This window comes from Anarhichas minor, unplaced genomic scaffold (assembly GCF_050575085.1).
Source record: "Anarhichas minor isolate MPS153535 unplaced genomic scaffold, ASM5057508v1 ptg000024l, whole genome shotgun sequence".
Classification (NCBI taxonomy): domain Eukaryota; kingdom Metazoa; phylum Chordata; class Actinopteri; order Perciformes; family Anarhichadidae; genus Anarhichas; species Anarhichas minor.
In genome coordinates this window covers 6,601,690-6,614,187 of record NW_027466470.1, presented here as the reverse complement: position 1 = coordinate 6,614,187, position 12,498 = coordinate 6,601,690, and the positions used below count along the sequence as shown (strand labels likewise).

Below are 12,498 nucleotides of genomic sequence, written 5' to 3'. Positions count from 1 at the left end.
GGGGGGGGGGGGGGGAAATGAGAGAGCCTCGAGAAACTCACTTACAGACTCACAGAGCACATTTTAATTATATAATTTAAACAAAGGAATCTACCCCACAAAGAACATAACACACACACACACACACACACACACACACACACACACACACACACACACACACACACACACACACACACACACACACACACACACACACACACACACACACACACACACACACACACACACACAATCTGCACGACAGGCCAGACAAGACATGTTTTGTTGTATTGAAGCAGTGTATCGTGTTGTTTACTCAGTATGTATACACTGACTATCCTGTTGTCATCCAGGTTAATCCTCTATGCTGGTTGTTCAGGACCACCCAGGGAGTCCCATTCTGAGGGGCCAGGGAGTGATTAAACACAATTATGTTACATAAAAGCATGTTTAGTTTATTTCTTTTTCCTATTTTCTTATGAAAAACTGGATAGACCTCTAGAGGAAGAATCACTCACATAACCTGTCATTGAGGGGTTGCAGGCAGTCATAGCTGTGCTTAAAGGGGGTCACAAGTAGTGCTAGATATAAAGCTTATTTCAGTTATATAATTCAGGCTGTATATAGTGGTCGATAAGTAATAAGAAACTGCAGCACAGAACTGCCAAACTAGGTTTGAGGTAATATAGTCACAAGCCACAAAGGGTAGGACTGCTCTGTGCAGCTTACCTGAGGCGGTCCACCACCTGGTCAATGTCAGAGACATTCAGCTTGTCTCGCATTGCCTCGATCTCATCTTCAGCGGTGGACTGGACAGAACAGCGAGAGCTCGGCCTGAAGGAGAGGAGATGCAAAAAGACAGAAAAGAGAGGACGCATATGATGTAAGGCACTGTATCGTTTCATAAAATATTCAAGTTCTGTTGTAGTAGTGTTACTGACCTGCTTCCATTGTCAGTATCTCCAGGGTTGGTACAGTTTCTGTAACAGCTGTCAAGGTGACTCAGGGCATAGTCCACCGTCTCAGGTTTGTACCGAAACAAGAGCTCCTCAGCAACTCTATAGCAACAACAGACGGTTATGTTAGTTTGACTTTTGATTCTTTTATAGCAAATATACATTTTATCTCAATGTCTTTCTTGTATTCTTGTTTCCAATGCTTGTAATGCGTATTATCTATTTTATTATTTCACTTTTATCATCTCTATCTTAGATTGTTTTCTAGTTGTTTTACTGTTCATGTTTGTACTGCCAGTCACCTGTCAAGCACTTTGAACTGCACTAACATAGTCTGCAAACTGCTTCACAAATAACGTTTGAGTGATTAATTGATTGCCTGAACAAAGGTTTCTTTCTTTATGCATGATGATCTGGTGGTGATTTCAGTCCCATGAAGATAGTAAAACGTGCATTTACTAAAACTCTATAATCAGATCTTGGCTCATTTTACAATATATACAATGATTATCTTTTTTAATCCAGGAAGGAAAAGATAAACAGCAGCAACATTATATTTTCTGAATGATCCCTGGGAGAAAAAGAAACAAGCAGATGGTGTCGGCTGCAGCAGACGGGGTGACAGCCTGGTCAGTCCGGCTTCACTTTATAGTCCCTACGTGAGGGAAAATGAGTCTTTTTAGCCACTCAGACAACGCAATGGAGGTGTGGGTGTGAATGTGCGTGGATGGCTAAGGCATCAGGACCATACAGGAGGAGGCCAATAACATAAATCAGTGTGTTGACTTTTACAAGGTACACACCCGTCTTCATACGCACGAATGGTTCAAGATCTGGAATGTGGATGAGAGCTATTTTACCCTTTACCGGTTGGTGTGGCTTGAAGCAAATGGGTTGGTTGGTGTTCTTGGCTAAAATGTCTGGTGAATTACGTTAAAATCATCCACATACATACATACACACGCTCAAACAAACAATTTCCAGAGTATGAGAGAGAGAAAGATGCTGGTCTCCATCTTAGCAATAATTTCTCAATTTTCATGCCCACGAAGCGCATTCAATTGAACTCACAGAGGGCTGTGGAGCACACACAACCTCAAGCACAGTAGCCTACCATGCATCACGGTCTACAAGTATACCAAAGCCAACTTCAAAGAGGGAAAGCGATTTGTGCTGGCACAATCTGTATTTGGTAGCGCTCCTACACGGCCAGTAACAATGCACTATTGTTTTGTAATCCATTTACATCCCGGCCGCAGCACTTTACAAGAGTGACCTGAGATGTGTAAGCTAGTATAGGACTCAGTTCAGGTCATGCTCGGCGACACTTTAATAAGTGCTGTTTTGGGCTTTGGCCCTGTGGCGTTACAGATATTAGATTGTCAGCTAAAACATCAGGCCTTGATGTCATCCTGACTTATAAAAATAAAAGCTGTACAATTACTTAAAAGTAAATACTGAGCTGTCATAATAAACACCGGAGATACATTATATATTTATTGTGATGCATGGAATGCATGCATGAATTCTGCAGGGGGCTACACTTTAGAATAATGTTGCTTTCAGTAAAAACACACACAACAACGCTTCAACTGTTTGTGCTCTCGGGATGGCTGTTGGTCGGTCCACCACTTTGATGCAAACCGATCAACAATGCACAAATGTGTGAGACCAGTGGTTCCAACAGAGGACAGGAGAGGATGGCATAAACAAAATAAGCGCTCACTGACACACAAACACAAAAAAACACGCACTAAAGAGTTGCCTGCAGCCAACAGATTAACGACGCACAAAAACCACAATAAAAAGGAAGTCGAATAAATTGACAGGCAATTTATGGTTTGTCACAAAAAGCAGAGAACAACACATCTTATGTTGTGGTTTTCCCTAAAAGGCCTCAACAAAACCTGAGCGGTGACTCTGGGAAACATTCCTGGCAGCAGCGAGCTGGTTGCTGGGAGAGTTACTAGCTCTACAGACTCTGACTCTCACACACACTTCACGTCACAGAAACATTTTTGATACAGAGGCCTTTAAATTGCAATGTAAGACTGTAGGACAGTGTCACTAAACAATATTATCCTGCCACAGACATTCTTCAGAGTATCTTAATACATGCCATTTAATTGCCAAATGCCAGAAGCTCACCTCTGACAGGAGCTGTACGATTAGCTGTGGAAATTAAAAACCAAACAGCAATTAGAAAGTTAATCATGACCTCTTGCAGAGCTTATAACTCCCTAATGTGCTTCATAAAAAGCAGACACGCATGGCGTACTAAGCGTACTAAGTGATCTCCCTGTGAGCACTTCTCTTACAAACAACTGAATAAAGGTCGCTTTTACACATTTTTATACACTCTTTACAATTTTAAGATGAGTATTTAGCTTCCCATTTAAGGTAAAAACCCCATATATTTAATCCAATAAAGCTAGCAGCGCTTGGGCCTTTAAAATCTAGTGTTTGTTGGCATTTGGTGTGGAATGCATTGGAAGTCTCCCTCCTATAATTGTCCCATTGTTCCACAATCCCCAAACCAGTTTGCAACATCCCTACGCCAAAAACTTTTGTTCCTCTGCTTTCCATCTCATTTGTAACTGACGTGGGAACACAATATAGCATTTTATAGGCACTCTTTGTTGGGTGACAAATGACAATGAGAGTGTGAGAGCAAGGTCTTAACCTACTTATTCATACCATGTCTTGGCTTGTGAACAAAGTATGATTTAGTTGATTTATGTCCAGGACTGTGAAAACCTCACACTAAAAAATGAGATCATGAGAGAAATTGCATTTATTGAATATTAGAAGAATAAATCATGCAAATGTAGACTCTTCACCTGGAACTAAACTGCCACATCAAGCCAGCTGTCAAATGTTTTAATTTCAATTCAAACAGAATGTATAATGTATATTTTCTGATGACATGGTTCAAAAGTGTAATTTCTTATCAGCCGTCATCAAGATCAATTTATAGGCATAAATTATTACTTTCAATAATACACTAATAATGCACAGTGGAGTAGATACGTGTGTGTGAGCTCTTACACCTACCGTCCCTCCCTGCTGACTCTCTCTCTGAGAGTCTGCAGTAGCATCTTGACCTCGGCTCTCACCAGCTCTTTGACTGCGGGGGGGTCGGCCAGAGGGGAGGCCCGCTGACGTGGGAGCGGGGTCCCTGCTCTGCTGCTGCTGCTGTTTCCTTGCTGGCTCTCTTGCCACATCTTATGCCACATCTCTGCCTGCAAATATTATTATTATGATGAGTGAGGGGGGATTATGCATACAATAATGAATCATACTAACAGGATAGTTACGAGATGTGCTTTACAGACTTCTGTCAGTCCAGGTGACTCATTCACAGCTGACAGTTTATGATCCTGCACCATAATGATAAATGAAAACATTTTCACTCTTTTAAAGCAGAGTGGACAGTCCAACTGCGATATGCTGCGAGCAGTGATGCAGACATCCGTCATCCAGCGACTCTCCTGACAGCCTCCCTGACTTGGGATGATAGCAGGACTTTTCATGTCTCAGGGGAAGGCGGTGGAGGATGATCTTATTTCTTTAGAGCGTCAGTGAGTCCAAAATATGCTCTGTGAAAAGGAAATGATGCTGTGCGTATCGGTGCATTCTCAGCAGTGTGGGTAAGTGCAGGATTCTCCAACGTAAATTGAAGACTACACTGTTTGTACAGGATTAAGAAGGATTGTTGACTAAGTTACCTGTAAAGGTATCCTGGCCTGATATCCTGGAATGGGCTGTATTCTGCTTTTATTTTGTCAAAGAAAAAAGGCCAGCGTGAATGCATCCATCATTAGTTAAACTATTGAAAATGGTGAAAATAAATGAGATGAAAATATCAATGATGAAAACATGAATGAAAATGGTAATATTTCTCATCACTTTTTGTTCGTGAAAACATCCCCAGAGCCTACAATCTGGGTGAAACTTTCTTTTAACCGATATATTTTGGTGAAAATCTCCAACATTACTGTTGTTAAGCCATATCATGCTTACACTGTGTCCCACCATGTTAACATGCTATCCCACTATATTACGTCTGCAGTTGTAGAACACGTTGCTACTTGTGGCACACACTGAGCATGGTGAACTTGGGCCATGTGAACACACAAACATCCCTGTCTGCTGCAGGACCAGGCAGCTTTTTGGTCCTTGTGATTTTGCTACAGTAGGATAATCACTGCAGATCAAAGAAGTGGAAATGTGGAAAAGGTCAGTCTCTACGCCTGACTTCCTCTTTGAGCCGGTAGAAGGGCTGAGCACTCAGGACTGTACAATAGGTTTACTTTTTGCACTCAGCAGCTTGTTTTTCTGCATCTTCACACAAAGCTGTGCTCAAAAAAAAAAATCCCCATAATTAACCATAATGCAACAGCAAAAGGATGACTTGTAAAAAAATAAAAAACAAAAAAATAAAAGATGTTAACATTTTGTGTGTGAGTGCTTGTGTGCACACATGTCTCAGTGAAGTCTGGTTACCATTAAGACCTCCACACCTGTTGCCGGCCAATCATTTCTGTCGTGTTGCAGTCGAAGACTTCAAAGGAATACACTGGAGGATACAAAACACGCCACTTCTGGTCTTTGCATGTGTGCCTGTGTGTGCGCACGTCCACTCACATACCAGCATTCACGCAGCGTGTTGCACACACACACAACCCTTTTCACTCACACTGTCTGTCTTTAGGTTTTGGGGTTCTTTATGTCATGCCCCCCCCCCCCCCCCCCCCCACACTCCCTCTGCTGTGAGACTGTTTATCTCATCCAGGAGCTATTTTAAGGGAGAGCTGTTTAAATCTGTCAGTTAAAAATAACCTACTAGAGGTTATTATGTTGAATTATGCAAATTGGGTTTTAGAATACATTTAACTTTAAATACCTCATTTTCATTCAGTAGAGAGAAGGCAGTGAGAGTGTAGAGGGAGGTACAGAGAGATTGGCCTTGTAGAGAGACTTGAAAAGAGAGGCTAACGTTCCCTCTGATCTAACCGCCGGAGACAAAGGAGACCTTGATGGCGGGAGGAATGGTGGTGTTGAGGAATGGAGGATTCGCCTGCAGATCAACTATTACTTTTCACAGTGGCTCACTGAGGGATGGAATTCATTACATGGCTGAAGGAGAAATATACAGGGACAGAAGAGGGATCAAATAGAAAGACAAGCAGATGCAGACATAAAAAAAGAGGAAAGGGAAAGATCCACCCTGCAGTATTTGTAATAACTGAAGAAAACCTGCTCGCACTAGTCGAGTTGAATGAGGCGCTCTGTGCTTTGTTTTTTGTTTTGCTTAGACATTTCTTAAAGCTCTCAGCGTAAGTCTTTCTTTCCATCTGAGGGCTTCAAAGCCAGCCACTGCAGACACTGAACTGCAGGTGAGAAAACATCAGAGAAATATTGAAAGTCACACACACATGCACACACACGTCTATTTCCTCTACGCAGACAGATACACAATCGACTCAAAGAATATGTGTTGCTAACAGTCTTACCAATAGTTGAGGATTAGCCTCTTTAACCCTGTTATACCGACCCCCTGACTCACTAAGCTTACTGGGCCTCTTTTGTGTGTGTGTGGTGTGTGCGTGTATGTGTGTGTGTGTGTGTGTGTGTGTGTGTGTGTGTGTGTGTGTGTGTGTGTGTGTGTGTGGGTGCAGATGATAGTGTGTCTAAATGAGCTGAATTACTCTGCATCATTCTGGTTTGATTTTTGGTTTAATGCTTCTTTGAATAGTGCTTTAAATGCAGGTTTTTTTAATGTAAAAAAGACATTTAATTTCATAATTTATTTGTGAATGAAATATGAGTGTATGAGGGTGTGTGTGTGCATGCCGGTGTGTGTGTGTGTGTGTGTTTGTGTGAAAAGAAGGGCATCTTGCATGCCTCCATGTAAAAAGTGTTTTGTAGTGTTTTTTAAATGTTAACTGTCATAAAAATACCATGTGGTCAGCATCTTCATGCCACAGCTTGAGAGCTGAGACAGATTTTGTCCACATGTTTTTCTGCAAACAGCGACTGACCTGGTGGATCACTGCAGGCTGATAACATCTACAGATGGGGAGATTTAAATACTGAACACACGGAAGAGAAAACGGCAGAAGATGGCTGAAGGTAGGAGAGTGGAAAGGCAAAGATGACAGACGGACAGAGGGAGAGAGGCTAGGTTGTATAGAACAGGGGTTCTTTAACTTGTTGGCGCCAGTGACCGCTTAGACGGGAGAACATTTTCCATTTGCAATGAGATTTGCAATGTCTGTCATCTGTGTTTTTGTGTGGTTTTTATACGCTGCCATCTTCACCAGGACCCCCTTATAAAAGAGAATTTCAATGGGGTTATCCTGGATGAATAAAGGTTAAATAAATAATATAAAATAAATGTTATTAAATGTAAATACCACTTATATACATTAAAATAGAGGGTGACTATCTTCAAATTGCATTTGAACACAACCTGACAGCTTTTAGAGCCTTCATTTCAAGTTTTGGACACATTATGCTTATTTTATTGCCACAAATGGTGCCCATCTGCAGATATTCACAATCTAATGATACAGCACAATTCTATAATCTTTAGCAAATTCTTTTGCAGACCCCCTGACAGAGTGCCACAGACCCCACTTTTAGAACCAGTAGTATAAAATACACAGTTTGAGAAAGAAAACAGCAAATACAGAGATTTTCATACCCAACAAAAAGTGCTGATTAGAGGAATTCTTTGTGACTGTGTGAAATCTACAGCTACAGACTTGGTCTGAAGTGCACATGGCATGGCCTCTCTTCTGTAATTCAGCTCTAAAGGAATGTTCCCTCAGTAGACTAGGCTGCCTTTCCTCACATTTAGATAAACCACTGAGTCCCTTTCAATGCACTGTAATGCGTTGAGTTTCATTTAGAGCTGAACTGATTCGTTGAATAATCAATCAGTTGATTGGTACGCAACAGTTTTGATAAAACTTATGTTTATTCATTTAGGTTATTTGTCTCTTATTTATATCACTATACAGTTAATTCAATATCTTCAGGTTTTGGATTGATGATTGGACAAAACAGGACATTGGATGACGTGACTTTGGGCTCTTGGAACCTGTGATGGGCATTTTTCACTGTTTCTTTTTAGATCTTATAGATGAAACAATGAATCGATTAATTGAGAAAAATGTTTAAATAAATAAACAGTTAAAAATAGGAATGAGTTGCAGCCCTAGATTTATTTTGACACAGTCAGACCACGATTCACTATCACATCAAATTGTGCAAGCTACAGCAATTACTGAAGTCCTGTTTTTTTACAATTTCATTATATTTATAATTCTTTAATTTGTATTCATGATTCACGACCACACTTAGAGAGTCACTCTAGTCTTTAATTGGCCAATTTAGTGAGGTGTGTGCCACTCCACCGTAGCTGCATGTTTCATATCAACCAGCAGGTCTTTCTTGGGTGAGGTCATTTAGAGCTGAGTGCTCGCCATGCATTATTAAGGAAATATTGATGTCTGTCTGCTTGGCTCACATTTGGACTTCACTGCAGCACAGTGCCAGTTAACCCACATTTATTAGGGAGTCTGGGAATTAATGATTGTACGCAGCCAAACCAACCTACTTACACAACCTAACACAGCAGTTCCTAAATTATTTGGTCAGGAATGTTTGGGTGAGCAATGTTTTGATTCACCCTGAAGCTGAGCTGAAAAGGAAATTATTGTATATGGTGTGGTTGTATTCTTGTGGGATGCTACCAGAATCTCTGAATGCTTTAACGAATAAAACATGAAAAGTGAAACAGCGCTTAACCCGCTGAATCTGAAGAGGAACGTTCCAACTAAAAGGCATGTATGTCAAATGTAGCACGACATTTGAACAAATCGGACATATTGCAGGCAACACTCTCACCTCAGTGTGCACCTCTGAGTACACGTCAACCAGAGAGGAGCCCAGTGCCGTGTGGATCTTCGGCAGATCTGACCCAGGAACATGTTCAGTGATCAGGCTCCACAGGGACTGGCCGGGGCTCCAGAGCTGGGTTCCATCCAGAGACTGCATGGGAATAGTAATCTAGGAGTGAAGGAACAGAGAGAAACTGCGGTGGTAAAATGTAACTGTACACTTGCTCAAATACTGTAAGTACAATTTTGAGGTATGTATACTTCACTTGAGTATTATCCTTTCATTCCACTTTATATTTCTACCGCATTTCAAAAGAGAAATATTGTACTTTTTACCCCTGCAGACTGTGTAGCCTCTGCACCTTCAGTTGATTAAGTAACGTTGTGCATGCAGGATATTAACTTGTAATTGAGTATTTCTGTAGAGTAACGTTAGCTGAATACTTCTCCCACCACTGAAACAATACGGTAAGGTTGAGGGGTATGAAACTGTTCACTGCATGGAGCTCCTTGTTGGAATAAAACCTGAATTAACTTACTGAGGTTCCTCTTGCTCTGCCTACAGCTGTCTGTTGTTAGCTAACGATCAAGACTGAACATAACCGAATATTTCACAAGCACGACGTGTTGACATAGTTTATTTCTAACACTAACGATTAAATGATAAAAAAACGTTTGTGAAAAACAAGTGGACATTTCATCAGATGTATTTTCTATGTTGCTAAAGAGGAAAACAAAACGCTCACCTCAATTTGGATCTAGCAAAGTTGTGGTATCCAGGGTAAACATTCCAGTTGCTAGAGGGAGATATCGCGAGATCTGTCAGCAGTTGGGTTCTCTGCTTCTACCCCGTTTGTTGTTGGGTTCTTTTTGCTTTTTGCAAAAACGCAATACAAAGTGACGCACTGTAACAAATTACCTATAAATACCACATTCTATGCTTGGTAGACTCCAGTAATTGCACATAATGTGCACAATAGACCGCCTGTGCTCTAGTAAAAGTCTGTAATAGGCCTAATGTTAACTTGGGGGAGGGACAGACATCTGCTGACACTCGGGTATGAGAGGCAGTGAACATAACTTTCCCTCTTAATGCCCCCCCCCCCCCCAACCTCCGCCCCCTTCCGGGCTCCTTACAGAAGTGTGCGCAGCTCCAGTAGACCTCTGCGGAAAGAGGACTGAGGTAACGCCGTGGTTTTAGCGTCCAGTAACAATGTAACACTTTTGGGTAACCTGTCGACCAAATACTAACTTTTTATTTTGAGCAAGGTGAATCTAATTTGTCATCATGCTTTACACTGAGCGCCCTTCCTTGGAGCGGAGTTTACGCACAGCAGTTTTGGCACTACTGCTTTGCGCGCAGGCCGGCTTTGGCTTCTCAGTCGCCGGACAGCAGGAAGGCACCTGCGAGGCCAACGGCAGCATATACTTCTTGGGGGAATGGTATTTTCTGGACTCCGATCACTGCACCCAATGTGAATGCACCACTGAGGGCTCCGCGTGTTCCCGCACAGAGTGCACCTCCCTCCCGGCTGCGTGCATCCATGTCAGCCACTACCCCACCGACTGCTGCCCCAGGTGCGAAAAGATCGGGTGTGAGTACCGAGGAGTGGTGTACGAGCTGGGGCAGAACTTCCAGGTAAGCCTGACTCTGACACCTATAAACTTGCAAATATGGGGATGGCCTGTTGATGGCTTCTAGGAGGGATGGGGACGGCATGGATCTATACCTATAGGTATGGATAATCTTATTATTGGGCCTTAAATATTTTGAGAAAAATATCTACATAGTGTACATAGAATTTTTGCCCATTTTAGAGGTCAGCTCTCAAGAAAAATCTGTTCTGTACTACTGTTGCCTCTTATTCAAATGTATAACTATGCACAATATGATGAAACTAAAACCCATAAAACAGTTTGCCTAAGCTCGTGTGTTATAATAATAAAGTAATAATAATAAGTATCAGCTTATATACATCTTTTTCAGCGTATTTCCTTCTAAAGCTTCTAGAAACAGACTGTATTTCTGAACCGATGAATCACAGTCTGGTATGCCGGTATGTAACTTGAGAATACAGCCGGAAATTGGAGGTAAATAGCGCCCCCTTTTGAGATGGCATGAAGAGGACTTGGTGAGAGGCGCTGGTCAGAAATAACATCCATATTAACTGTCGTACTGTTTGTGTTTGTGTCTGTGTGTGTGTTTCTTTTCCCAGCCATCAGAATGTGAGCAGTGTACTTGTGACAATGATGGCATCGCCCGCTGTCTGGTTGCAGATTGTGCCCCTCCGCCATGCGTCAACCCTCTCTACCAGGCGGGGAAATGCTGCCCAGAATGCAGGGAGGGTATGTTGAAAATAGCAGAAAAACTGTAAATGTAGAAAGTGCCTCTTAGAGATAGATGCCACGGGAAATTCATCTTCTCCGTATGAACGCCACTGTGAAATTATAATGCATTTGATCATTTGCATGCAAGGATGAGTGTGTATGCATTTGACCTTATGTGCTTCCCTGTTTGTCAAGTCTGTTCAACTGCAGTTACACTTACAGTGTTGCTCATCTCCCTCCAGGTCCTAACTGCTACGTCGATGCATCACGCAACCAGGTGATCCCTGCAGGAGAGCCCTTCTGGGTCGACTCCTGCACCAAGTGTCGTTGTCACGATGGTCAGGACGCCGGCTACTGGGAGGGAAACCGTCTCGCCACCTGTTCCCGCCTCAAAAACTGTACTCCAGAACAACCATCCACCAAGAAAAACTGATTCACTCTGTCAGCAGAGAACCAGCTGTTACCCTAAAATACACAATCCCTGATGGCTGATACTCCTTCCATCTCTAAGAACATGCTGAACCCTCCCGTGCAGCTGAGATAGAAAATAGAGCTGCCATTACACAAGGAATTTTTTCATCCAAGGTTTCTGTAATACTGATAAGACTTACTGAGTTTGTCACTTTGGTGGACAAGGCCGGCCCACTAACAGGCCTCGGCTGCATATTGCAAACACGGTCTAAATTCAAGGCTAAGTTACAGACCGGTCAAAGCTCCAGGTTCTCTGCATGTCAGTGGGTTTCTAGCAATTTGATTATAATCCAACTTTTTGGTTCCGTCACGAAGACAGCCTCTTACTCAATAAGATCTTCATTAATTTAGTTTAAATCGTGGTCCATGGCGCATATTCAAAAATTAGTTTAGTCAAATAACCACAAACTAATAATCACAAACTAACACCTTGCAGCCAGGTACACAATGCATAGTGGGTGGTTGGTGGAAGATCCATATACCCCCTAATACCTTAATTCGGCTTTACTTATATGTAACAAAGACTGGATACGACTTAATCCTGCTATAGCTAAGAAGATGAATTGTAGTCCTTGAAAACCACTGAAAACAGTGACTTTATGAAGGACAAATTGATTAAAACTCTCTCCATTCAGTAATATGGACTGCGGTGATGTAAATATAAGATGTTTGATTCACAGGGCCTTAATCCCTAAGCATACTGTAATGTCCGTACTCCTACTGAAAACATCATAATCAAACATATCTGACAGGAACTATAACAAACCAACACCCTTGAAAAGTGACCACACTCCAGATATTGACCCTTTTATATTTTATCTGCCTGTCCACAGTTTCTTCAAAATTGTTTT

At 41.9% G+C, this 12,498-nt stretch overlaps 1 protein-coding gene across 1 annotated transcript; it reads left to right on the top strand.

The window, feature by feature from the left end:
• Positions 1 to 10,083: 10,083 nt before the first annotated feature.
• LOC142955950 (von Willebrand factor C domain-containing protein 2-like) lies at positions 10,084 to 11,956 on the top strand. The gene is made up of 3 exons (XM_076097217.1): positions 10,084 to 10,487; positions 11,065 to 11,194; positions 11,419 to 11,956. Exons 1-3 carry the CDS (start codon positions 10,137 to 10,139, stop codon positions 11,607 to 11,609), a joined length of 672 nt encoding a protein of 223 aa, XP_075953332.1. The 5' UTR covers positions 10,084 to 10,136; the 3' UTR covers positions 11,610 to 11,956.
• The last annotated feature ends 542 nt before the right edge of the window (positions 11,957 to 12,498 follow it).